General features: G+C 37.0%; 1 protein-coding gene across 2 annotated transcripts in view; it reads right to left on the bottom strand.

Moving 5' to 3' along the window:
* Positions 1 to 27,855, bottom strand: part of EPHA3 (EPH receptor A3) — a 329,660-nt gene that overhangs the window by 90,608 nt on the left and 211,197 nt on the right. For both annotated transcript variants that reach the window (XM_010966442.3, XM_010966443.3), the window contains exons 4-5: positions 25,933 to 26,088; positions 24,885 to 25,220 (exon numbers count right to left, since the gene is read on the bottom strand). In XM_010966442.3, coding sequence (XP_010964744.1) covers positions 24,885 to 25,220; positions 25,933 to 26,088 — 492 coding nt within the window. The remainder of the gene's footprint in view (positions 1 to 24,884; positions 25,221 to 25,932; positions 26,089 to 27,855) is intronic.

Here is a 27,855-nt window from a genome sequence, read left to right as displayed (position 1 = left end):
TGAGTTTATTCCAGAAGAGTTTGTGTCCGTTACCGTCTGGGCGTGGTGGAACGGTTAAAGCCACGTACAATGGTTAAAGCTGTGTAATGGAGCCTACCCGTGAAACACTCTCATCGCTAGAGTTGGGTTTCTTTACAAATTACTATCTGATATCCCGTGCTCCCCTAATGCACATGGAACCTATCATCTCAGTTAGAGATTAGCTGATTTGAAGTACTTCCATCCATTCAGGACACCTAATGGGCATATTTTGCCGGCATCCCAACAAAATCCCTTTGGAATTTACTATTGTAGGTTAAGGTTCCTATTTCAAGATGCCAGCACCTCACTCATTTGACTGTGGGCTTTCTTTGGCCTTTGGAGTCAGCTCTGCCCAAACACATCACGTTGGAAGTTCTAAGAGTTAATTCTCCCTTCAGTTACCCCTCATCCTTTGGGCGGCCCTTAGGCAAGGACTGGTAAGGAGTCTATGTATAAATATCCAAGCTTTCTCTTCTCTGCAGCAAATGTTCTATACTGGTTCTTGCTGTTCCACAGCAGAATTAAATTCCAGTCTCTTCCAGAGTAACATGACCAATACCTGACCCTTCATCGGCTGCCTTCCTTTCCCTATGTCATGTTCACATTCCCCTACTTGTAAAAGAAGGCAAACTAAGACTTCTAGAAGAAGACAAAGTAACGCACCTTGGGTCTCTGAAGATACTCAAAATATTGATGAGAGCTGAGACCATCTTGAGTTCTATTTAGATTTTCAAGACACTTGGACAATTTGTGCCTACTCTAGTTACCAGCAAACACTGTCAACAGGAAGTCCTGGTATCCATTAGGTCTGAGCTTAGGAAAACCAAACACAGACACACAAAAGGATATAATAAGTGCACAGATACCCAGAGCTAACACACACACACACACACATTTGTAAACACACATATTCCTACCTCAGCATCATCAGTGCCTCAATCTCACTCTTGAAAGTTGGAAGTTGTAATACAGATAATATTAGAAATTATTTGAGTAATAGGACTACAGTCGCTACAGTGGGGTAAGAAGATGGTTTGTGGTGTTATACCGTGGTTTAGTGGACTCATTTTCATTCATTGAGGCCCCTATTTTTCTGTCTACTCTAGGTAGATGTGACTCTTCTGAACCAAATGGTTATTTTTCTGTTTTTTTTGTTGTGTTGTGTTTTTTAAATTCTGTCCTTCTAAGCTCAGAATATAGCATTTCTAAGTTAGAAAAACAGAGACACTTAATTATTTAGCCTTTCTTGGGGATTCCCCGGCAAACCAAACTACCAAGGCAAATATCATATCATGACAATGAGCCCTCAAACAAGAAATACACATCGCAATGCAGACCAGACTCATGCCATTTTTTAAGTGAAGTACAGAGAACAGAGCTCCTCTGATCTGTTGCACCTTGCTTTCCTGTTCTTTGATGACACTGCTAGAATATCTCATGGCTTCCTGCTCACTTTCCATTATTCATGCCCATGGTACACCATTATAAAACAGCAATTTCCTGAGTGAGAGAGAAGAAACTCTGCACTTTTATTCCTTCTTTCTCTCTTCTGATATTGGGGGCATCATGGAGAGGTTGTAGAAAAATGAAAAAGTTTATCCTTACTGTGCACACAGTTGCACTGCATTTGTTGAGTTCACTGTTTTCTTGGCTGATACCAGGCTTTGGGATTGTTTTCTGACCTCCTATATGTGCTCATGACTTTTTCAGAGGACTCTATAGGTCTCTACACTGCAGGGACCCATTTGGAGCCATTTAAAACACCTTCCAGAAATCTGGCCCTAACTGCCTGCAGTTCTCTTTTGAATGAGGTCTATTGGTGCATTTTCCCCCCTATTTTGTGATCTTACTTGCCAATTTCCAAACAACAGAAAAATATCTTGCTGAACTTCATATATATATATATATATACACATATATATATATATATGCGCACATGTATGTGTAGTATGTATAATTGTACATATTTTAGCTTTTATTGTGGAAACTCATTGATTAAAAATCCTTTTGCTGTCTTAATAAATGCTGGTATTTCCTATCAGCATTTATATTCTATATAATACCCATATCATAATAATTGCACCAAATAACTCTTATCTTAGAGTAAAATTCTTGAACCCAGGATGAATAAAACCCAGTAAAGACATCTTCTCCACCCTAGACCTCTCAAAACCTTACAGAACTCAATTTTATTTTATGTTGGGGTAACATGTTACAGAGGCCCACAAACAGAAGCCTGTACTCAGATTGAAAGTGAGGTAAAATATCTCTCTGAATAAATCCTTCCTGTCAATTCACATGATGAGTGAAAATTGGAGTCCAGTAGGAATCAGAGAAAGAGCAGATAAGCAAGCCCCTGCTGGGAGAGACCATTCAGAGCAAGGCGATGATATCCTGCTATCCCCCTGTCCAGCGCACTTCACCAGAACGGACACCTGTCACACAGAAATGGAGGCAAGCGGGCTCACACAGAAATCTTTTCCATCCTTACTTCTTCAGTTTCCACTCACTGCTATAAGAACATTCTGAAATAACATTGCCATTTCACGATTATTACTCCCAAAGGTTTGTTTTGTAAGACAGATGTTAGACAGGGATGCAGAAATGCACAGGCTTATTTACAGATAGCTTACACAATATGAGGAAAATATTACACACATTGATTAAGTTTTTATCTTGCCTAAGGTTCCAGTTTTAAAAAATGGTCTTGAAGAAATTATAAATGAACAACAGAACTTCTTTAAAAGTAAAGATTGAGATAGAAAAAAAAAGCCCAATTTATCTCTAAGAGAGTTAATATTTATTACTCACTTATAAATAATATTATTTACTTTTGTAAATCTTTACCCTTGCAAAGATTTGACATTCATTTAAAAAATTGATCTTAAGACTAAATGTTTCAAAGCATGAGTTGTATTTAGTGCCAGAGACCTTTAATCAAATTAGAATGTTACAAGGATGAGCACTAAAATCACTTTTATGTAATAAAAATACTAGAAAAGCAAAGTGATCAAATATTTTGAAGGACCACATATTTTCTAAATCAAGATGCATTTGTTGGATCAAATTACTTTTTCATGCAGCAGTTCTATGCAGACACATCCTTGATCCTTTTGTGGTTTAAACAGATTTTTCTGAATACTTCCCTTTAAAATATATTGCCAGTGCAAAGTGAGATAACATACCTTCTTCTGAGAGTCAAATGCTAAATTATTCTGTTTGTTTTATTTATGATTTAAGATAACTGTCTCATTCATCAATAGTAATGCTAACCACAGTCTTCGGGAGACATAGACTAAGCCGTTCAAATGAATGGCTATAAAGTGAACAGCTTGTGCCAAAGGATGATTCATTTGATTTAAAACACATTTGTAGAACAAATTCTGGAACTGTGCACACTTGTTAATTTTCCCTTTTGTGATTCTCCTCTTTTGTAGGTTGGCAATCAAAACCAACATCTAGACAGTGCCAAGTCTGATGAAGTGGTTAAGAGCATTCCTGGAAGTGGCATGTATGCCAATGCATCAGCCTTTTGCAATTAGAAGAAATGAAAAGTCTGCTAGATATGAATAAAAGCTGTTGCATGGTTTTGGGGTTTTCTGCTTAAAAAAAAAAACAAACTTGGAATACAGAAGCCTCAGCCCAAGCTTGACGGTGACATGGGGACTGCCAGAAGTAGTCAGTATGTTCCATCACATTACAGAGCCATTGAGGCCCAAATTTGTATCTCAGTCCTCTTCAAGTTCTAGGTCATGCATGACTAGTGAAATTATGAATTGTCTTAGAAGCTTCTATTGATACACCTTGTCTCCTTATTTGCAAAGTCTTCTAGGACTGACTGATTCCAAAAATTTGAGGTGGATCAGTCTTTGATTCTAAGAGGGGTTGATGTCAATCCCAATTTGATCTGAATCTTTCAGAACAGATTGATTATAAATTACGCAGAACCTTGTGGTAACATTTTCTTCCCTACCTCTCCACGCCATAATGATTTTACATTTTTAGAACTGAACACAGCTTTTAGGTAATTCCCAGGCTAAAAGTGAATCATAGAGAATTGCACTATAGAAACAGTGAACTTGATACTAAAGCCCAGCACCAGACATATTCTAGGAACTCTTCAAATATTCAATTACTTAGAAACTGTTTCTCTTCAACATAGATAACCAAGGTTGACCAGGATATAAAAAGTTTTCAGAAAAGACATTTTTTTCCTGTTTTAAAATTTTGCTACTTGTCAATCTCAGTCTTTTTTTTTTCCTTTGATATCACTGTGCTTTATAGTAAACTAAATAGAAGAACATAAACTAGAACAAATTCTTCCCATCAACAGATTGCCCCTAAAAATTCTAAATGTATCAGACAAGAGAGCTGCAGATTACTGACCTAGAGAAGACACTGGCTGCCGTACTTAGGGAAACTCCACACATCTCCTTGATAAGTTATCATCCATACTTTCTCTGATTTTATGAACTGTTTCTCAGTTTACCTGGTAGAAACAGGCCTTGAATAAAAGATTCCTGTACAAGAAGTGAATGTTAATTAAGGGCCTGTTCATTAAATAAGTAGGGAAGCTAATCTTTCAGGGAAACTTAAAGACATGAGAACGAAGACATCTTGTTAATGTGCATAAATAGAAGGCAATGACAATTGTGGCCACAGCCACATCTCAAAACCATTAGCCAAAACGAAGTAACAACAACAAAAAAATCACTGAAATAAAGAAAAAATATATGAACAACAAACACATAGGATTTCCCCAGAAAAGGGCCATAATTGTACAAAAATTGATTTTACAGAGAATGGACTACCTAGAATCATTTATTTTCATACCATTTAAGAGCAGATGTAATACCATTTCCATACTGGCTCCCTTAATCCCTTGGTCGTTCTGTTACGCTCTTACTTTATATCCACTGTAGAGCTGTAAATGTTCTGTCTAGGTCCACGGCACAAAGGAGATGAACAACAGCTGGAGCAATTAGAAAGGGTGCATTGCATTTTTACCCTGTGGTTTAGCAACTTCTTTATCCTCATCCAATTCAGTTCATGACCTGTTTCAGGCAGTGACTTTCTAGAGTCACCCACTTTTTCCTTCTTTCCTCCTAGGGTTGAGAGAAACAAGTTTTCCTTTTTCTTCTCATGACTAATACCTGTCATTAATTCCATTCCTTCCCCTCATTACTTGAATCCTCAAGGCCCTGCTGACCTGGCCATTACATTGCTAACCCACATTCTTCTTCCCTTCAATGGCCTGCTTCCACTGAGGGCAAAGTGCTGGTTAAGCACGCAGGCCCTGCGGTCAGATTGCTTGAGTTCAAATCATGATGCAGCAACATCTGGTGAATTTACGGTACATTACTTAATGTCCTTGCCTCAGTTTCTTCCACTGAAAAACTGGGAAAATAAGAGTTTCTGCTTTATAGGGTTTTTTCTTCATGAGGACTGCATTCAATGATACACAGAACACCATTAGCATGGTGCCTGTCCCAGACTATATCCTTTAACATTTGCAATACAACTTCTGTCCCCAAATTCTGTCACTCTCAGTTGTCTCAAGTGGTAGCACACCTCCCCCACTACCAACTTTAGTAGCTTTTGCATTCTGATCTACTTCTTCCAAACCCCTAGTATTCAAATGCCCTGCTCATCCCTTCTTTCTTCTTATATCTTTCACTTTAAAAGTATCTAAAAGTCTCTATTTGGATAAGGACCAAGTTAGCCACTAGGAAGGAGACAAATGTGGGCCATGCCTGGATCCTGCCCTCGAGAAATGGAGAGCACAAGAGGGAAGATTAAGTGCATATAAAATATCGTTCTAATGTAAATTAGAATAGAGCCGCACCGTAAGAGACACCGATAACTGAGAATGCAGAGCTGTGGGAGGTCAGATGAAAGCACAATTCCTTCTCACCGAGAAGAATTAGAGAAAATTAATAGAGGTACTGGCATTTAATTCGGGTCTTGCAGGATGAATACATAAATACTGAACAAGTGTATCTCAGGTGAAGGTTACCAAATTTGCAAAACTTCCTGTAGAACAAGAAAGAGTTAAACTTATCTTTGACTATGGTTGGAGATTTGCATGAAGCCTACACAAGAATGGTCTTAATTTCCAGGCTAAGAAGTTTGACTTTTTTCCTGTGTATCATGGGGAGCCATTAAAGCTTTTAGAATAAGTAATCAACATGATCAAAACTGTACTCAATAAGATTAATCTCACCATGATTTCATTACAGTTCAGCAGATGTGGACAAGACTGGGTGTCTGCTTTTGAGAAGTTACAGCATCGGGTAAGGGCAGTGACGGAGCTATGAAGGGGTTCCTACAGGGGTTCAAGGGAGGCTTGCTTACTGAACTTCCTGTGGAAAGCGCCTCGTGAACTAATTTTTCGTGAGATGAGAAATGAATAGGTGAAGAAGGAAAACAGAATATCCTGTAAGTGAAAACAGCTAAAATGTTCAAAATGGTGTGAAATGGTAAAGAGTTTATGAAGATGACAAGAAATTATATTCATACAGCATAAAGTGGAAAGGTATTAAATGGCAAGTGGGCATGGAGCGGGTCATGTGGAGCTGTGTAAGCCACAGAAAAGCACTCAGATTGAAGGCGGTTTGTAAAACAAATGAGGTGGAAGGACGTCCAGACTAGTGGTTACTGTAATAGTACAGATAAAAGATGATGAGAACCTGAAGTTAGAAATATCAGCAAAGACAGAAAGGATGTTGTAGAAATAAGGAAAGAGTTTGTGCTGCTGGGGCCAACAGGGCATAACTGACCATCCAGCCATTTGATAGACATTTACTTAATACCCACTACAATTCAAGCTCTGAAGAAATATATCAACGATGCATCAATGAATATAAGTGGACAAAAGTTCCCTGCCTTCATAAAGCTTGTATTTCTTGAGGAGGATTAAAAGAGGGGATAAAAAGAGAGTATGGTTTCTTAAGTTACAATCACATATTCTAAAGCCGCCTCCTTCCTCTATGCTGGAAGCTACCTATTGCCATTCTCCAAGATCTTATCTTTGGTCCCATTTTTTAAAAAAATTCTATACTCTATATATTGACTCTTTTTCAAGTCATGATATCCAAATATACAATTTATATTTAAGTTCTTTCCCAAGAATCTGATTTCAATAGTCATTTGTTTAAACTCATACAACAATTTGGATGAACAACCTATATGTTACCTTATCTCATCAATTCCAAAATACTCTTATCATGTGTTTTCCTCTTTCCTGATCTTGATCAATGGTTTCATCATGCTTTATGCCAAACTTGTTTAAATTATTTTCATGCCTGAGTGAGCCACAAGTCCCCTTTGCTCTTTAATTCACATCTGCTCAATTTGTACATTTCAGTTTTAATCTCTAAAGGTCATCTTCCTCCTTTCTTCAAATTTAGTTTAGACCTTGCTATCTCTCTTTGTGTTACTGTTAGTTTGTCACTTGGTTTCCCTTGCAATTTCATTCACTTCCCTAAATCATAGATCAGGCAATGTCATTCACCTGCATAGAAATCTACATGCTTTTCTGCCCATCCTGTCCCAGACCATCTATCACATACAAAAGCACCACTACACAGAAAATGAAGAAGCAATTTGCATGCATGCTTGACCCGCAAGAAGTTGCATGGTAGACTCTGCAGGGAGATGGGACTTCCATGTTAGAGGAAAGCAGGAGGCAAATATACTGTTCAAAGACACTGGGAGACTGACCCTGCTTTGGCCCCCATTCCCCTCTGACTATTGATATTATTGTTGTTGACTTGGTTCAGGAATCAAAAAGGTTCAATATTTGTAAATATTCCTGAAACTGAAGAGCAGATTCTTGGTGCTTTTTTCCAGAATGTATAACACAGAACTGAGTATTGAAGAGCAGGGTGCAGCAAGGGTAGCGTACGTCTCCAAGTCGGCCAGGACCTTTGCTGCACAGAGTCACCCAAGGCTGCTGTCCTATCAGAATTCTGGGAGCCAGGGTGCAGAGCTGAGCCCAGATATGCTGTCTCTGCTCTTGTGCCTGTAGCTCTCTCACTTCACTTAAGTTTTGTATCCCTGACTAAATATGTCTGGAAATGCAGGTGAGTGAGTGTGCGTCTGTTTTAGGCAAACTGAACCCCTGGAATACCTCAGACCTCAAACCACCTTTCCAGCCCGCATCCCCGACTCAGCCTTCCTCTCTCCTAGGCTTGAGATGAATGGACTCTGCTGAAGAGACAGTTACCTCCCCAGCCTCCTGCTTCTGTTCCCAGTCTTTAATGTTTTCGTTCCCTTTTGCACCTATCAAGTCCCTATTTACCTTTCATTTTCCACCCCTTCAATTAAACCTTTCTCAATTCTCAAACTGGAAATAAGTATTCCTTTTTTATATTGATGCATTTTGATTGCACAAACTATATTTATTTGATTAAATGTTGAAGTCATTATAAATTTCTTTTCTGCAAGCATGTATTAATTATTATACCCCCCAATACATAGCACAATGTTGGTCACATTACAGTATTCAATAAATATTTTTGGAATTAAGTTGAATAAATAATAAAATTATTGTTACAAAAGTACAGTCACTTTATGAAATGAATTTAAAGAAAAAAATTTAAAAGCAGCAAAGATTGACTGAAATGCAGAAGAAAACAATAACTCAACACTGGTTAATGCATATTTTGGGGTAGGATCTATATGTCACACTGATTGACTCAGCCCTACTCCACAATGAATTTGGGGGAAAATCAAATACAAATGAATGTTAAGATCCTTCAGAATTAAATAGATTCAAGAAATATTGACAAAATAATGACAATCTTTTATATTTGCATAAAATCTAGAAAAATAAGTGTTGCATTTTGAGGCCACTATAATATTAGTATCCACAAGTCTGGTTTTTACCCGAAGGCTTACTCATCTTCTGGTCTACAAATTCAATATGCCTGGCCTCTGGCCAAGCACTTCATCTAAGCTCAAACTCAAGTAGAGACATCAAATGTGAGAGGGCTGTAGATTTTCTACCTGTCTGCAGCCTGGCAATTGGGAAAACAGTTTCTTCCTAAGAACTTACAAGTGCTCGTGGACCAGATTCAGCTACTCAGTGCTAGGGATTCCCACACTTAATGTCAGAGAGTTTGATCCTATAGGATTAGCTTGAAATCGGTACATACTGGTGTGTTGAAAAGCTTCTGAGCATTTTTTAAAGCAATTTCATGTTTAAGAATCACTAAGCTGAGGTTTTTCATTGATATCACCACCCAAAGATGATAACCACGCCATCTGAGTGATGCTAGTGTCAGTCACACACTGTCCTAGACAAAGAGATGCCCCTCAAAGGCTGAGAAGGAGAAGATAGGTGGTGAAGGCTGTCTCATAAAGCCCGACAATGTTCCTAAAATTCTATCCAAAGGAGGCACATAAGAAAGTAATCTCCAAAAGTATAATGTTCATATGAAAATATTTACCAATAAAAAACAGTACATTGCTCTTGATAAGTGGTCACACAAAAGTCTTGAAACTCAACATATTTGGGATAGGATTGGGGGTGGGGGTGACGTTCTCTGATGCACTAGGCATTGTATTCCAAGGAAGACCTCAGAAAAGACACCCAAAGTAGAATCAAGATTCACCAAAAGAGAATTTCAGTATTGTCAGCGGGTGAAATTCAAAGATTCTTATTGTCTGTGTAACAATTTATTCTGGCATTCCCCTTACACGTATGGTCTAGAAATTTATTCAAAAGAGAGATAGCAGTCACACACACACCCCCCCAGACACACACACACACACAGGCACACACCACTGCCATGGGGGACTATGATGGTTAATTTTCTGTGTCAACTTAGCTAGTCTGGATGTCACTCTGATGGTGTATTTCAAAGGAGATTAACATTTAAATCAGTAGACTTGAGTAAAGCAGATTGCATTCCATAATGTGGCTGGATCTCATTCAATCACTTGAAGGCCTTAAGAAGAAAAAAAAGACTGAAGTCTTTCCTATGAAAGGGGGAGTTCTGCTTCCAGACTGCTTTCAGACTCAGCTGCAATACCAGCTCTTCCCTGGGTTTCCAGCCTGCCAGACTGCCCTGTAGATTTAGACTTGCCAGTCCCCACAATCATGTGACCCAATTTCTTAAAATACACCACTCTCTCTCTTCCTTTCTCTCTCTTTCTAAATAGATAGATGAATAGATAGACAGACAGATAGACATCGTATTGGTCTGTTTCTCTGGACAATGCTGACTAATACAGAGATTAATATAACTCAGTAAATCCTTTCCAAAGATACTACAAGACCAAAAGAAAAAAAAAAAAAAGCAAATCTAGATACATAGCTTTATTTAGGATAAACTGATAGAGCTGTTTCCTTTGGTGTCACAGCCACCATCTTGCAAATCTTCTCACAGCGGGGGCTTGTATAAATTCTCTCATTAAAATTCTAGGAGGAAAATGGCGATTGAAATGGACCGGACTAAAGTTTTGGCTTGTGTTAATAAATATAATCCTGGTCAATGAGAACATTTTCTTAAACTCTGAACAAATAAATGCAAGACTTCATTCGCCTGGCATATTTTTGGCTCTCATTCTGGTGGCTATTCTTCGGATGGCTTGAGCTTCCCTGCCATCCCTCCCATGTTGTGTACTTCCTGCCATCTGTCAATCTGGTGCTTTTCACAAACACGCCATCACACATATTAAGCACTTTCCCCTGTGTCCCACTTCCCAACACCTCTCCACCCCATACACATATGCATGTGTCTACTCCTCCTTCAGTGTTCTGGGAAAGTGTCTTTCCACTCTATTTTCTGCATTGCTCAGTACAGAGGTCATACAAAGCTTTCTGGTTATAGCCTTTATGCCTTAAAAAAAAAAAAAAAACAACTGCAGGCTGTGTGCAGGTGACTACAGCTAGAATGAGAGGCCCTATAAAGAAATACAGACAATAAAAGCAGCTGTCTGACACCAACTGCAGTAGAAAGGCAGCTGCTTCCTTTCCATCGAGGTGGAGCAGGGCTCGCTCCTAGGCAGCAGTTGTCACACCAGCAAGAATAAACAATTATTTGGAGAACAAAAGGAAAATGATGGAGTTTCTCCCTGAATCAAGGACACACGTCACGAATTTCCTTCTTTACATGGTTCGTTCCTCAAGATTTGAGACGTGTACATCTCAGAAAGAGAGGAACACGTACTTGATTAATAGCAGCTCGTCCCACTTCGAAAAGATGAGATGGATCATTATAATTATTTTTGAAAGGAATAATTGTGCTTATTATTTCTGGAGTGGGGTCATCTCACATAGCTGTTCTTAAGGTTTTATACTATTATGCTTTAAACGCACGGGTCTTTAGCGCCTTCAAATTATAATCAGGACCTTGGGGAGGGAGGCGTCCTCACACTTCATACTTTCACTTAGAACATATTTAAAACATAGTGTTTACTCTGGGAACAAAGGCCATATTAAAATCTTTTTTTTCCCTGTAGCACTAACTTAGGTCATCATTCTATGACAGATTCAGATACCTCCTGTCAGAAGAAGTCACGGAGAGAGAATTATTAAACCATGATCAAAGGCCAACTCTCATATAGTTTCCCCACTGCTGGTCTTGTGAAACTCAAGTTATTATCACCTCTCCAGGCTAAGGGAATAGCAAGGATTGGGCAGAGGGGAGAAGGACACAGGTCTGGGGAGGTGAGTGCTCAAAAAATGCTCATCTTTGCTCCAGGAACCCATAAAGGGGGAATTTCATTAAGTAAAAGCAACCTTTCAGTATTCCCTAGACTAAACTGTGAAACATTTTTGAAAAGCATAAAATCCTTATTTATGGCAGGAATGTTTGAAATTCAAAAGATAAATGCCATTCGGAATGCAACCATGTTCTAGGTATCTAATATGTAATGGGACACAGCTGTAATAACAGCCACTGAACCGGGGGCCTCTCTATATCATGTCATTAGTTGACTTGTTATAAGCTGATCTTATAGACCTTTTCATAAGGGCCACTGGGGTAAAAAATAAATATATCATGCACCGAACATCTGTGGTTCTGTCACAAAGCACTGCTCGTATCAACTTTCAAGCTTGTATCTTAGGCTACACATGACACCCCTTTAAAAACTTAACAAAATGTATAGATTAGGAACTCATAGGTCTCTATTCCAAAGGGCAAAGGATACAAGACAACCTGGGTTGTGCCTGTGGGCAACACTAGTGGCATCTTTTAAAAATTGTCTTAAGTGTCATCTTTTGGGTTCAAAATCTTACTCTAGGTAAGATGCTGCAGGTGAATATTTTACATGTGAGAGTTAAGTGAGGAAAAAAATGCCAAGTGTCAAGCTATTGACATATTAAGTCATCAAAACCATAAGGCAGCATTTAGGAACACACAATTATTAACAGCAATTCCTGCTTGAGGTTTTAAAAAAAATAAACCTATCTGGTCATAGGAGGCTATTTCTTTCATCTTTTCAATAGTCACGTAAAAAATAATGCCCATCTCCTTTAAAAAAAAAACAGAAGAAGGGAATAAAACATTTGAAAGTACTAGCAAATACTATCAGTTACAAAGTATTTTAGAAAAAAAAAAGAAATATCATTAATCCACATAACGAGATAATTAATGATAATGAACACTAGTATAGTTATGAGAGGTTTGTTTGTGTAGAGAAGGCATGGGTGGGGGGAAGGGATTGAGGTAGTGGGTATTTTAAATAATCTGGGCAGGATACGAAGGGACTAGGGCCTTAGCAATGGATATGGTAAGAAGTGGTCTGGTTCTAGTCTGACTTTGAAGGTATATTATATAGAATATGATGATGGATCAGATGTAAGGTGTGAGAGAGAGGAATCAAGGATGACTTCACCAGCTCTGATATGGATAACTTGGAAGGATGCAGTCACCAGTACCTGAACTGGGGAGGCCTCTGGGTTATTGACTCCATATTGACAATAGTCAACGAGAGAGTGCTGATGGGCAGCAGTATATTTCTCAAAGGGTTCTAAATTTACCCTTGGTGGTTTGAGACAAGATCGTAGGTGTTATACGGACAAATATTTAGTAAGTGATATTAGCTTTCCATACACAGGAGTAAAGTTTTCAAATACATTTTAGGCAAAAAAAGAGATTTAAGTACATTGATTTTGATTGAAAATGGTGGTAAACGGTTGAAGCAAAATTCCTGAAAGCATCCAGTTGTTTACTGAAAATTGGGAAATAGTGTTGTATTGAAAAGCCCTGGGTTCAGATTCTCCTTAGTCACGTAAGTTAGATAAATGGGGCTAGTTAACTAAACTTGAAAATAGATTCTTCTTCTACATGTAAGGTTAATAGTGCTCAAATTACAGGGTTGTTTTAAGGCTTAAATGTTGCCTGTAAAATACCTAATACAGTATTTGGCAAATACCTGGCATTCCACACCTGGTTGCCGTATTGTTTAAATAATAAATACGATTTTGCGCCCGTTAACCTTAACCCTTAAGCTATTAGAACGACCCAAAGATACGCACAAATAAATACAAAGTATCAAATGCCTACCAGTTCATTTAAATAACTACTGATAATAGAGAAATGTTTCTCATCGAAATATGTATAAAATCTTTTTTAAAACTTCATTCAGTATTCTAAAAACTGTAGCAAATAATTGTCTAAATAACAGCATTATGTGTGGAATGCGCATAAATTTTAGAATCTCCTTAAGTACTTCCCAAGAAGACAGTTAAACTCGTATCTCCCAACCAATTATATACAAAGATTGACCTGGATAAAGAATGGAGCCTTTTTTCTTTCTATCTAATTCCTCTCATGGATTTCTCTTTTTGAAACTCATTTCAACAGTTTTTTTTTTTTAAATTTTAATAGCGAGAGTGAGCAATATCTTTTAACATTTATAAATAGTCAATATTTGTAATCATGGATGTCCTCACAAATATTACCTGAAAAAGTAGTCAAACCTGGCATGCTATTATGTCATCAGTGCTAAATTATGGCCACATATCTCCAGAACAATGAGAACCTTTATGTTTACAATGATTATTATGAACATTTCTGAAATTCTGACCTTTCCTTAAATACCTGGGATGAAGAGTTACTTTCATGATAATCACTATCAGTTATATTTTAGTGCTTTCTAGTTTCATATACTTCTAAAAAGTGAGATATAATTGCACATAATGTGTAAGTTTGAGGTGTATAATGTGTTGGTTTGATCCTAGTTTCGTACACCTTATATGGTAACTGCCTATAAATTTGCATATTTAACTAAATAGATACTTAATTCCATACTAATAACAAAAAGCTTGATTGGGCAATAGGAGAATGAATGCCAGACAAATTGATAAACAAGTCAGACAGATGTGGAAAATTTCACCAGACAGCTCTTAACATTTGTTCTCTTTCCATTATTATAACTTCACATATCTTGGCTAATTGCTTTCTACAAACCAGACACATTTAATTGTGATATCATTAAACTATACAAACAACTATCATTTAATTTGCACATAATTGAAAATATTTTATTTCTTTTCTTTCCTCCTCTTAGTGAAAATCTTTGGTATAGTGTATTTTTTTTAGCATCATGTAACAAAAAAAATCACAAAAAGATACTTTAAAAAATCTCTCCTTTAGTAATAAAAAAAGCTGAAGCTATTATACATAATTTGGCATTATCTGTGAATTCGAGATAAATGTTTCACTGTGTGGCTTCACTGAGCTGCTGATGCTTATTGAAGTCTCTTGGCAGCTGGCCTTGCCTGCCTTTTCTTGGCCAAACCAATCAATTTCATGCTGGTTTCTTAAAACCTTTAAGATCTCCTACTAAACTGAGAGCTCCTTGAAGATAGTAGCCACATCTTAATCATCATTTTATCCACATGCATTCAGCCATAGTACCTGATTCATACTATGTGCTCAGTCAATGCTTAGGAAACAGAAAAAAGCAATTACTAATTAAATGTGTTACGTATTGCCGAAGAAAACCAGGAGTTAACTAAAAGCTATTTTGATCTTCAAAAGTATGTTTGTTGTAAATGTTCCAAATGTTCATTAAAAACATTAACTACCAAGTATTGATCACTTATAAGTAGCAAACACTGTAAGTGTTTCCATAGGCATCTGTTCTGGTCTCCCCTACATCTCTATTAAGACATAATCCTTATTTAACAAATAACATAGTTAAGAGTAAAACTATACAAGTTCAAATGACTTAAAACACACACATGTACACATATAAATAATAAGTTGCTGCAAAATCTAGTTTTTAATCTAGCTGTTTTATATTGGGACTTTAATAATGACATCTATCTTCCATCTGCAATAATAAGAATTTATGAAAATAGCTTAGAATGGAAACACATCTCAAGTAAGACAGATGAGATTCATTTTTAAACTTTTCAGAAGTAAAGTTTTTAAATTAAACCAAATTATTTTACCATATCAATTCAAATCAAGAAAGATGCATGTTACATTTTAAATCTTAGTTCTTTACTGGGAGTAAATTGTATATTAGGCAATATATTTCAGATATCAACTATGAAAAACTTTTTTGAAAACATTTTAATAGAAGGAAAATAAAACATGCTCTACTCAATGAAAGTGAAATAAAGACTCTCTTTCCTTGGCATGCTGGAAATCTACACGCGTAACCGTTATGTGTGCTCCTTCTTAGAGGATATACACACAATTATCCTCCAGATGAACAAAGATGGACAAACTCGGCCCCAAAACTCTATTCAAATAACATGATGAGCCAAACCAATAAAAGTACATGAGATGCAACATTTCTCTTTAATACATCTGTAGTGAGCATAATTATTTGGGGGGCATTTAAAATTTTCCCATCTTGAGAATATAGTAAACTTACTAAAATGTACTTTAAAAAAACAACATTGTAGTGACTAAAAGTAAAAGGTGAGCATTTTCTAAGTAATTGCAAAATCTTTGTTTTATGTCACAACATGATCCTTGGTAAAAGTGTATTACTTTAACCCTTTATCTTGAATGACTATTAGAATATTCATTTGTCACTTGATTTCTTTCTGTATCTCTTTTCTTTAATCTTTATAGACATTCTTTATGTTATTATCCCTTTATTATTCTTACCAATCTTTTTTTAAAACTTGAGCATTTTTTAATTAAAATATAATCAGCTACAATGTGCCAGTTTCTGGTGTACAGCACAATGTCCCAGTCATGCATATACATATATATGTTCATTTTCATATTCCTTTTTCATCAAAGGCCATCACAAGATACTGAACATAGTTCCCTGTGCTATACAGAAGAAACTTTTTTAAAAAATCTATTTTTACATACAGTGGCCAACACCTGCAAATGTCAGACCCCAATTCTATTCTTTTTTTTATGGATGCCTTTGGGTCTTGTCCTAGCCAAAGTCTCAGAGTTATAGACAAATATGACCTTCCCATGGGCACCTCAGTGCTAACACTAGGTCAGTATATATGCATATGTGGGTGCTGGTAGTTAGGGAAGTAAGAATGGTTTATTATATTGACAGTTGTTTTACACCACACTTATGAATTCCAATTTTGAAAGAACTGGGGCCTAAACCAATTACATCAAAGTAGGGTGTTTCAGAGCTTGACTTCACATATTTTAATACTTATTCATAATTTTTCAATTTTAAGAAGGATTGTCTATTTGCTCCAGACAGAGCAAGAGCAGCATGGTCATGTGAGGCAGGGCTCAGTAACTTATTTAAGCACTTCCTCTGTCCCGTACACTCTCTCTCATTTTCTTTAGTCCTCACAACAATCCGTGTGTGTTATTGCATCCATGTCAAAAAGGATTCAGAGATTCCAGGCTAGTCTAAAAACTGCCTTAAACTCATTTTTAAACAAAATTGGGAATGAATGCATAAACAAACCAAATTTAAAAATAAAAAAAAAATCACTTCACCATTAAGCGGCATCAGTGGGGCTTTTGACACTGTCCTGTACCACTTTGCCTTTCAAACACTTTTTTTTCCATCATGGTTGTTTCAATTATAAGTAGATACTGGATTATTTTTTCATGACTACATGATATATTTTGCATCAGTTTAGTTCCCTAGAATATGTAACTGGAAGGAAACTTAGAAATTATCTAGTCCAAGTGTTTAGCTTCACAAAAGAGATAAAACAATAACTCTGATAACTATTCAGAGTCCCAAAGCAAAGAGTCGAAGCAGAGAGGAGTATTTGCCTCTTTTGATACACATCCCAGAACTCTTCCTACTCTAATAGACAGCCTCCCCTTTAAAGCTATTTCTTGGACAAAACTGTGACAAGACACAGATTTTTCTTCTGTTGGTTTGTTATAATTATTATTATTTTTTCCTACTGGAATAAAAGTGAAAACCAGTAGGAGGTTAATTCTTAATGATAACAACTTGTCAAGATAAATGCTTTTAAATTAATACTGATTAGTAGTAAATGTAATTTTTCAAAGCTGCTCTACATAGGTGTTTACTTTTTGGTTTTGGGAAAAAAGATTTGCACAGATAAATTCCCAACAAAGCAATTCAGATTTCTGTTCTTATCAGCATCGCTCAAACCATATGAAATTTTGATTTCAAAGAAAAAAATACAATCTGTGTGCCAGGTAGCCACGATTGTACAATAATATGATAACCATCTTTACATATTTCTTTTTTTCAGTCTTAATTATACAAAGCCGTAGGAAAAAGAATATCCTAACAGTTAAGAGCAGGAACTTGGGAGTTGTGAAACCACGGACCAGACACTTAACCACTTATGGTCATATAAAATTGTTGTAAGGATTAAATGAGGCTTTAAGCTCATACAGAGGTTCTGAATAACTGTCAGGACAATATCCGGGTCTGCCTTTGTTCAGCTGATTGCTCATGCTGCAGATATGCAATATGCCTCCACACCTGGGTGTGGTGACTGAAAGGCGTCATTAATGTGTTAAACGATGTGGAATGCTTCAGGCACACTGTGACACACCACAGCAGAGTGATGTTTCCAGATGCACAGGTCTCTGCCTTGATTTCAAATAGGAGAGAAAGAAGCTCGGTTACTACACAAGCGAAATGCACCAGGAAAATTATAACGTATACATTCGCTTGTAATCAATTCAGAACTCATTTGTTTGTTGAGAGAAGTAAAAGGTGAAGACGGCAATTCATAGGGTTTATTAATCACACAAGTGAGACAACAAGGGGAGGATTCGTTGGAGTGCGTTACTGGAATCTCATCTCCGCTATTTCCTAGTTGATTTCCATTATATTTTAACTTTCCAATTTACTACACTGATGCTACAAAACACCTCGCTTCGTGCTGTAAAAGAATGCACGTAGATGCTGCTGGTGTCCAGTTTACATGCAGCATACTTAATCACCCGGCAGTCTTCATTTCTATAGAAACTCTATCAATATGTGTCCACAGTTTAATAGCAGACCCAAGCTGTATACTTTTCTGCTTTTATTCTGAAATGTTTGCTTCTTCAGAAATTCTAAAGCCTACCTGGCTGTCTCTGACATAAGATGTTCCACTGTCAACTCTATATATGCTGTTTCTAAACCCCAGTAGAACAACAAGGTGAGTAGAGGAAATGTATTTCAGAATAAAGAAGAAAGAAGATTTTAAAATATCTGCTCTATCAATGTAAAAAAATCAGGCCGGATTCTAAATGTAGTTAAAGGGCTCTGATAGTTTAGGATTCATTTAATAAGTGTGTATTGTTTATTCAAGATATAGAAAACTATTTTTTTCTACTAATAGATGCTGTTACTTTGACCTGTGAAATAACAGGCCATGAAAGCAGAGGCAAGTAAGCTTTTTAAAGTCCTTCAGGGTGATCAGGGATAAATTTGGGAGTTAGAGATTTGCAAATGTTAGCCACCATATATAAAATGAGATAAAAAAAAATAGTTTCTTCTGTATAGCACAGGGAACTATATTCAATATCCTGTAATAAGCTTTAATGGAAAAGAATATGAAGACAAGCATATATATGTATATACATGACTGGGACATTGTGCTATCCACCAGAAACTGACACATTGTAACTGACTGTACTTCAAAAAAAAAAAAGTCCTTGAGAGGAAGTCAGTGGGTAGGTGTCCTTAAAAGTCAAAAAAAGGGTATTGGTTGATTCAAATTATACCAGTTAACAAAGTTCTAAACTATAACTCCTAGAATTATATATTTAAAAAAAAAAACAGGAAAAATTATGACTGGATTTCCAGTTCAATCCTTTCATATAGTGGATAGCAATTTTCAAGGAAAAGAAGAGATTTGTCTTTGATTATTAAATTAAGTGGATGATAGGGGCCATTCTGCTTAAAATCAAGAATATGAATGTTTTCCTCAACATCAGAACGTCTCTAAGATGCTATCCTCCTTTGTGTAAATTGACGGTCCTTCCATAGGAAATCTGAGTAAAACCACGTCAAGTTCTCTTTGTTTTAAATAATATTATTTACTGGTCTTTTTTCAATGGAGTGGAAACTGAAATTCCTAGAGTAATATCAAGCACCTCAGAAAGTCTTACCCATAAGTGTTGATTCCCTTGCCCTTCGTATTTTTGCATCTGACTTAATTTACAGAAAATGATAAGCTTATTCATTATTATAGGTAAGAAATATATTATAGACAGAAACCAAAGGCAAACAGAACATCAACTTGCTTTGCCAAAGGGACACGAGTGGAGTAACTGACAAAAGGTGACTAATCTCTACAGATAAGAGCATAATATGGACAGTGGTAACATCCTGATTTTGATAAATGTACTGAGGATATGTAAGAGAGTGTCATTGCTTTAGGAAGTTCACACTAAAGTATTTAGGAGTAAAGGGGTATAATAGCTGCAGTTTACCCTCGAGTGCTTTTATTTAATCATTTGTATCTTCCTCTAAGATGAAAAAACATGCTATGCAATATGAAAGGCAAAGATGAAGAGCCAGGAGAGTGTCTATCCAAGATGCTGGAAAGGGAAGAGGTTCGCTCTAGAGCACACTCTTTACAGTCAGGAGTCAACGGGAGTTAGTGAGTACGAAGAGGAGGAGGAAGATTTAGAAAAGCAGATGAGACAGCATTTTCTTTTCCCTCTTAAACTTGATGGTCTTACTAAGTTAGGAGGGTGTAAGAGGAAAAAGCACACTCCTGTGTGTCTCCACTACACAGTACTTCGTTTCTGGGCACCAAATGTGTGGAGATTTTCCCCACACCAAGCAATTCTGCCACACCTCCTGGGTGTCCTACAATTCAGTTCATTTCTGATACCCGGAGTTAGCATCAGATCCCACATGTTAAGGGCTCAGTCCCAGAAGACTTTCCCAGCTGCTCTTTCAGATACTAATCTCAAATCCAGGTTGCTATCTTCTGTGCTTCTGGGTATAAACTGGAGGTTCACATGACCTCCCCCTTCACATTCAACTAATTTATTAGAACAGCCTACAGAATTCAGGAAGACATTTTACTTACTAGGTTAACAGTTTTTATATAAAAGGATGCAACTCAGGCATAGCCAGATGAAGAGATGAATAGGTCAAGGTACCAGGCAGAAAATTTCCATGCTTCCTTTAGATGTGTCACCTGTCAGCATCTCTATGTGTTCATCAACCCAGTTCTCTGAACCATGTCCTTTGGTTTGAGTTTTTAAGAAGGCTTCATTGTATAAGTATGATTGATTATCACTGACCACTGATGATCAAACACTATCTCCAGCCCTTCTACCCTACCCAGAGGTGGGATTGAGGAGTGAAATGGCTAAGAGTTCCAACCCTATAATTACATGGCTGGGTCCCCTGGCAAACAGCCACCATCTTTAGGGGATTTCCAAAAGTCACTTGATTAACATAAACTCAGATGTGACTGAAAGGGGTTATGAATAACAAAATACACCTTTATTGCTCTTATCACTGAGGAAATTCCAAGGGTTTTAGGAGCTCCGTGCCATAAACTGGGACCAAGACCAAATATATATTTCTTACTATAAATCACAGTATCTCAGAGGAAAAATCATCTGTGGAGAATGAGGGAGTGAAGGATAAGATTAAGTTTGGGGAAGAGTCAGATGATAAAGAAGATCTCTTGCAGAAAACCCCTAAGGAACCCTGTGATAAATGACTGAGAAGCAAGGACCAAGATTACTGTAGATGGCATAGGTTATAGTAGATTTTCCCAGCAAAGCCCCCGCACTGTCTCCAAGGCAGCCTTTCTTTTTGTAGCTATATGGCTCAAGTCATAGGATCGCAGAAGGAATACAAGAATAGAAGTTGAAAGCAGAGTTGGAGTTGGGAGACATAAGCAGAAGTTTGATCCCTTGATTAAACGCTGGAAAAGCATCTTGGATCTCAGTTTCTATAAAATGAGAGAGGGGTGGATCTCAAAACTTGAAAACCTGTAAATTCTCTGCTAGTGCCCCCTCTTCTTGTGTGAGATTGTCACGTGCTATAGGATAGTGGGGAAAGGGCAGATCCCTTGATGGAGGTGGAGAATAAACAGAGACAAATATTCCACTAGTGGAATGATTTTCTTGAAAACTGAAAGGTAAATATATTTATTCCAAGAAAAAAACAAGAAGTAGCATTTTACCCCAAGATATAACTTTACAGATTTTTGTTTTGCAATTTGCAGTTCTTTCTGTGTATGTTTGATTGATGGCTTCATGGATCCACTCTTTATGTAGAGACCACGCTTTTTATCTTGCTGACATACTTTGTGAAAGTATTAAGAGCTGGGAACTAACCTCCGTATTTACAACATAATCCTCTACAATTTAGAAGGTGCCTTATCAAGTGGTCATCGCCTGGCTTTTACAATGTAATCAAGAGAAAAATCAACAAACTCAATCTCACAAACTAAATTAAAAGGACACATTTACGTTTCCCCTTTGTATCCATGTCAGAGATAGAGACGCTAGGAGGAATTTAAACACCAGGCATCATATCTGTCATAGCCGTATCTTTCTAGAGGTAGGAAGCTCATTTCTCAAGGCTACCAGTCCATTAACCTTCACAAGAGCAAAAATAAAGCAAAACAATGAAACACTCTCTGGAGGAACAGCATTGCTTCTAATCTCGCTTATATATCTTACTGCAGGGATTTGAAGGTGGAACAAAGACCTCTACCTCCCCAGGCACACAAAATGATACAGACCCCCTGAAATACATAAAATGCCTCATGGTGCATACTGTAGACATATATGTGATTTTTCTGAAAAATGAGAGTGGGGTCAGGGAGAGTAACTGATATCATCCCTACTGAATCTCCGTCTTACGCTGTGATTTGTAACTCGAGGGCTAAAGCATCAACCCCATTTATTTTTTTAAAGTCTCGGCCTGCTCTAGCTTGCCACTTTACCTAGATTCATTCACTGTATATATCTGGAACTATTAGTTTCCCGATAAATGCACTGTCAGAAAGCCAGAGGTCAATGATAAGACAGAAAATAAGGAACTCTTGCTTGTTTTTATATGGTTTTGTTTGACTTAGGAGATAATTATAAACACAGATTGATGCTCCTATTTTAAACAAGGTAGTAAGTCAGAGTGAAATATAGGATTTGGGAAAGCCATTTGCCGCATAATTATAATTTCTTAAAATTCCTGTGTTCATTGAAAACGAGAAGCTATAATCATGTGATACGTAGCAATAGCATTGCTCATCTTTTTTTCCTCTCATGGAAGACAGTTAAATAAACCTAAGTTACAAGTCTTTAAATATTATTAGTTATAAAATTTAAATGTCACTAACTGAAGCAAAACAAAAGCATATGTTGCTTGGTCTGGGATCTAGCTTCAAGTGGGAGAGATGACAGATTCAGCAAAGCAAGATTAAAATCATGATTCAGTGGACTTCATTAAAAAGTCATGTCTTTTCCACAGGGAAACTTTATTTATCGCCATGAAACAATATAAAATTATAAGAATTTCATCAATATAGGAGACCAGAAGAAAAGCGGGAACAAAAGAAGGATCTGGAATCAGGAAGAGACACATTTCAGCATGGACTCTGCCAGGGGTTCTATTCAAAATATCTGTCAGCTGGCATGGCAGGGGCATGGGTCTCTCAAGTTGGAAGAGCTCCAGCACAGGGATCTGGAGACCCTTCTAATGCCAGGATTTATTGCTTTGATTGCTGGATTCTGGGGGAAAGAAGAGTGAGACATGATATACTGGGTTTAGGGGGCTACTTAGGGTGCTTGAGAGATTAATCAGTACAGATGCACTTCTATATTCATCTGCAGAAGTAACTGTACCTGATCCTAACTAGTCTAGAAGTAAGTACAGAATTTTAATCACCAGTAGAGTCATACTGGTGCATTCTTGATGAATTTTAGCCCTGGATGACACCAATTAACTTTGTACCCTTAGTAGTTTAACTAACCTCCCTGAGCCAGCCAAGTAAGAGAGAGAAAGAACTCAGTTTCCTGGCTAGGTACCTGGCTGCTCTAAGATCTCTTCCAGCTGATAGAATTTAGTCATCTCTCCTTTCTCTTTTCTTCTGACATCTAGTATTTATATTCTCAGAGCTAACAGTGAGTCCCCCTAGACAGCACAGGGACTTCCATAATTTAAGCCAAATGCAGCAAAGAAGCTGAGTTTACACTCAGTCCTAACTCACGGTGAGCCCACCTGGGAGCAGATGTGAGAGCCTGTACTTCTAGCTGAAGCATTCTCAGGGTGCCATCCTGTCTCTTCCCTTTCCCCCTTTTTGGCTTCAATGTTTGTTTGTGTATAAGTGATACAATAATATCTCTGAACTGCTTGGAATGAGCCTCTAATTAGATATCTTGTAGCAATAATTATGCACAATTAATATCCATCAGCTTAATTTTGCACCAGCTTTGCTGATTAGACAACTGTGTTTTACTCATTCATCACAGTTATCACCTTGGAAAAATGATTGTCTTATTTCAAAGGGATATCACTGGTATGTCTCTGTAAACGCTGCAGAGTATAACCCTTCTACATGTTTGAGAGAATCACAACTAAAACCCCATAAATAATTTTGGACACCACACTGTTAAAAATATAATGAAAAACAAAATCACAAGAATTATTAGAGAACTGAAAAACACATACAAGATTTAAAGGGTGATTGAAAGAATAGGATTTACTAACAGTAAAGAGAAATGTAGGTGTAAGAGAAAGAAAGGTGAAAGTTTTGTTTAACTTTTTCATTCCATATTAAAGGTCCTTCGCTTACAACCTGGCAACATAGTGTTTTCTATTGGGAAAAATTTGTCAGAGGAAAATACAATTGGTGAAATTACCAAAATATTTATATCTGGAAATTTTTTAGATCAGTGATTACAACAGTTTTCCACCAAGACCTCTTTTTACTACACTTCTCAATATTTTTATATTTTTAATTTTTAAATACAAGTTGTATTTATTAAATAAGATGGGTTTATTGTATTCTTTTTAATTAAGCAAAGAGTTTTTAACTATCTGAGCTCTATTACCCAGTGCTGCTGAGGAGCATAAAATAACTGAATAACCATATACAAAATCTGATAGAATTGTAACTAAGGTAAAGATACTTACAGTTTTATATATAACCTCCATAAGATTTTCCAACCTAGGTTCAATGTCTGTTAAGTTCTTTAAAATATGAAAACGTTTCAAGGATCCCCATAAGTACCATCTCCAGAGCCCCAAAGGTTGAAAGATTTCAAATTGGGAAGCAATGGATTCAACTACTTTAAAATCATCTAATAAATCTGATTTATTCTCAATTTAAGAATTAAATTGAGCTATTTAATTTACCATAACTGTCTAAAAGTGATCAAAGAGAATATCCTGGGGCTCTTTCAAATCTTTTTTTTTTTCCTACCCTTTTTTCCACTCTTTCTGTCAAAACTTGGCTCTGAGATGGCAGGAGCCGGAAGCACCCAGCACGTACTCACCAGCCTGGTTAGTTGTGATGCTGACTGCAGCAAACTGTCTCGGAGGTGAGCTCAGCTCTGAAACCCCGTTGACGGCATCGATCTCAAAGGTGTAGTTAGTGTGTGCCAGGAGGTCTGTCACTGTCACTGTGGTGTTGGTGAGTCCAAACTGTCGAGGGAGGAAGCGGACATTGGGGCTGCACGGCTCACACTGTTTTACATTCCACCCACATTTTTTACATATGATGTTGAAGGTAACATCTTTCCGGCCTCCTGTGTCCAGAGGCCAACTCCAGTCCAGGATAACCGAGGTTTCGTTTATATTAGATATAACATTTCTTGGTGCAGATGGAGGTCCTGCAAAGTAGTTCAACAAAGATTAATGAGCCTCACTTCTGTTTTCTACTACAAGGGAAATAGATAATTTACAATGGAACTGAAAGAGGTAAATAACCATCTTGTCTTTATTATATACTTTTAATTCGTCCTTAGAGGATCTATGAGATTATAGACACATGGATTCAAGAGCCCTGTCCTCCCCAAGAGATAAATGGGGGAGTTTTGACTCAAGGTTGAAGATGCATTCACAAAGTCCAACAAAGGAGTTTACCCTAAATTCAATGCTCTTGTGAATAGTTATGAAAACTTTAGTATTAGTTTTATAAACCTTAGTCCCTTTTCCCTATGACCTACGACCAACCTATAACAAGAGGGAATAGCAAAGTAAAAACACAAATCCTGGGCCAATAACCTCCCCTAGCCTGTCAAACATAATGCAAGATCTAAAACAAGATACAGAAAATTCTCTTTCTTTCTGGGGGTCCTGTTGCAGGAAGTGCTTGAAAAGCGAATTCATTTTGTATGATAAATGTTGCATTTGTGGTGATCCAAGCATGGTGAGTGAAGCAGAGAAAGCTTTCAATTTGCACATGGATAACGGGAGGAAATGGGCCAAATGCTTTAAAAAAGAAAAGAAAAGGAAAGAAAAGAAAAGAAAAAGCACAATAAGAAGAAAAAAAAAATGAAATAAAACAAACATGGAGGCATGGGTTGCAGCAAAACTACTCACGGGTACAAGCCATGGATGGAGGGTCTTTGTCTGCTCGGAAGTAATTATTCTCACACCTGCAGTTCACTGAACCATCTTCGTGAGTCGAACTGTGAGGTGGGCACTTAGCACACTTCGTATTACCATCCAAAGCCTTGTAGAAACCTGGTCGACAAGCTACAAACAAAAGGACTCTGTTAAAATTCTGTGATAATTTTGAAAACATATCCTCAAAAATATGTAAAACAGAGTTCAGAAGCTTAGGGCATGCATTCATTATGAATAAAATCCATTTTCCTCCTCCCAGAATTCACAGAAGTAAATAACGTGGCCCCATGTAGTTTCTCCACATACACATTTGAATTTGCACCAAATGTTAGGGGGAAAATATCCCACAAGTTTTAGATTATTTTGGCACTCGAGTGTGATGAAATTTCCAGCTCGTGTTTTCACAGCTTTACTTGGCACTGGAGTATTTGTGGAGAAAATAAAGCAAAGCCATGTCACCATGCAGTCCTTCCCTCTTTAAACGTGATGCAATGTGTGTACTCTGCACTGCACTTAGCACTCTGTCACAAACTCACTTGTGTTCTAATTAGTTTCTGTGTGTACAACTTTATCCACACACATTGTAAGCAACTGAAGGAAGGACTCATGACTTTATATTTTAAGGTTCTTGATATATTGTTCTCCTGAGTTATGATATTTTTTTTCTGCCTTGACAGCGTCATTCCTTAACTTCTATGGCAATGGCCTAAAATAAAGATTTTAATGTACTTCCTTGTCTGTGTCTCAAATACACAGGGATTTCTACTTAAACTGACATACTTGTGAATTGTTACTAGTTAATGCTTTTTAAAAGAACTATGTTATCTTCTTTCTATCTGGCTGCGAATCTCTGAATGACATGTTGTTTGAAGCCCAATGAACTGGTTACCAAATATTGATTTCAACTGATTATTTAGTATTCACTATCTATTTCCAGCTTTTACAGAAATGTCTCCATTAGAGTATTTTCTTTTAATCTGATACAAAATTTAAAATGCTGTAGTGTTTTATTTTGTCCATTTTCATAATTACACTGAGAACTGAAATCATAGTGAAATTCCTAACAAAAATATTCCTTTGAGGAAGGAGTTCAGGGTCTTAAATTTTTAAGTGTCCTCTAGATCATCTTTGGAAGGCAGTAATTTCTTGAGTCCCTAAAAGTCAATTTCAAAGCTACATTGAGATTTGATGCACTTATATACAGAATAGATCTTATAGACTATCTTTATCATAAAATACATCGACAAGACAAACAAAATAACTGAAAATGATAGTATTCATTAATCTAGTCTTGCTGTTTTCAAGGTCCTACGAAGAATGGCTTTAGGACTCTATTACATTAAATTGAACAATTTTTGGTATAACATCGAGAGCCACTCATATAAATTCTATTGCCCTAACCAAACTTGAATTAGGATTATAAACTTTTGAACATTGTTCTTAAGCATGGGTTAGACACGTCCACTCATATCTCATGTCATGTTGCTTCGGGAGGAAATGATATAAAGTATAAACACACTATGCACTTAACTTCTGGTTTCAATTTAGCTCATCGTTGAGTGCCTTTAAATTTGCAAGAGGGCATTGCTGAGTCTTTAAAAAGATTAAGTTGCAGTGTTCCAATGTACTTGTTATTTTGTTTGCTTGTAAATTTATCTGTCTGTTTTAATTTGAGGCTTTTATGGTTTTTACGTTTAGCATAGAGGTATTTGCTAAACATTCAATCGCTTTTTGTTAACACTCTAAATGGCTATACTATGTAATAACTTAAAGAAAAGACAAGTCAGTCATATAATACACTTCTTAGCTACAGCACCACAGCACAGGATTTCTGAAACTTGAAAGTAGCTACAGTTAATAAACCTAGAAGTTAAGAATATGACTCAAACTTGTAAG

Source organism: Camelus bactrianus, chromosome 1 (assembly GCF_048773025.1).
Source record: "Camelus bactrianus isolate YW-2024 breed Bactrian camel chromosome 1, ASM4877302v1, whole genome shotgun sequence".
NCBI classification, from domain to species: Eukaryota; Metazoa; Chordata; class Mammalia; order Artiodactyla; family Camelidae; genus Camelus; species Camelus bactrianus.
Note: the sequence above shows the minus strand (reverse complement) of the source record. Positions and strands in the feature narration are given on the sequence as shown.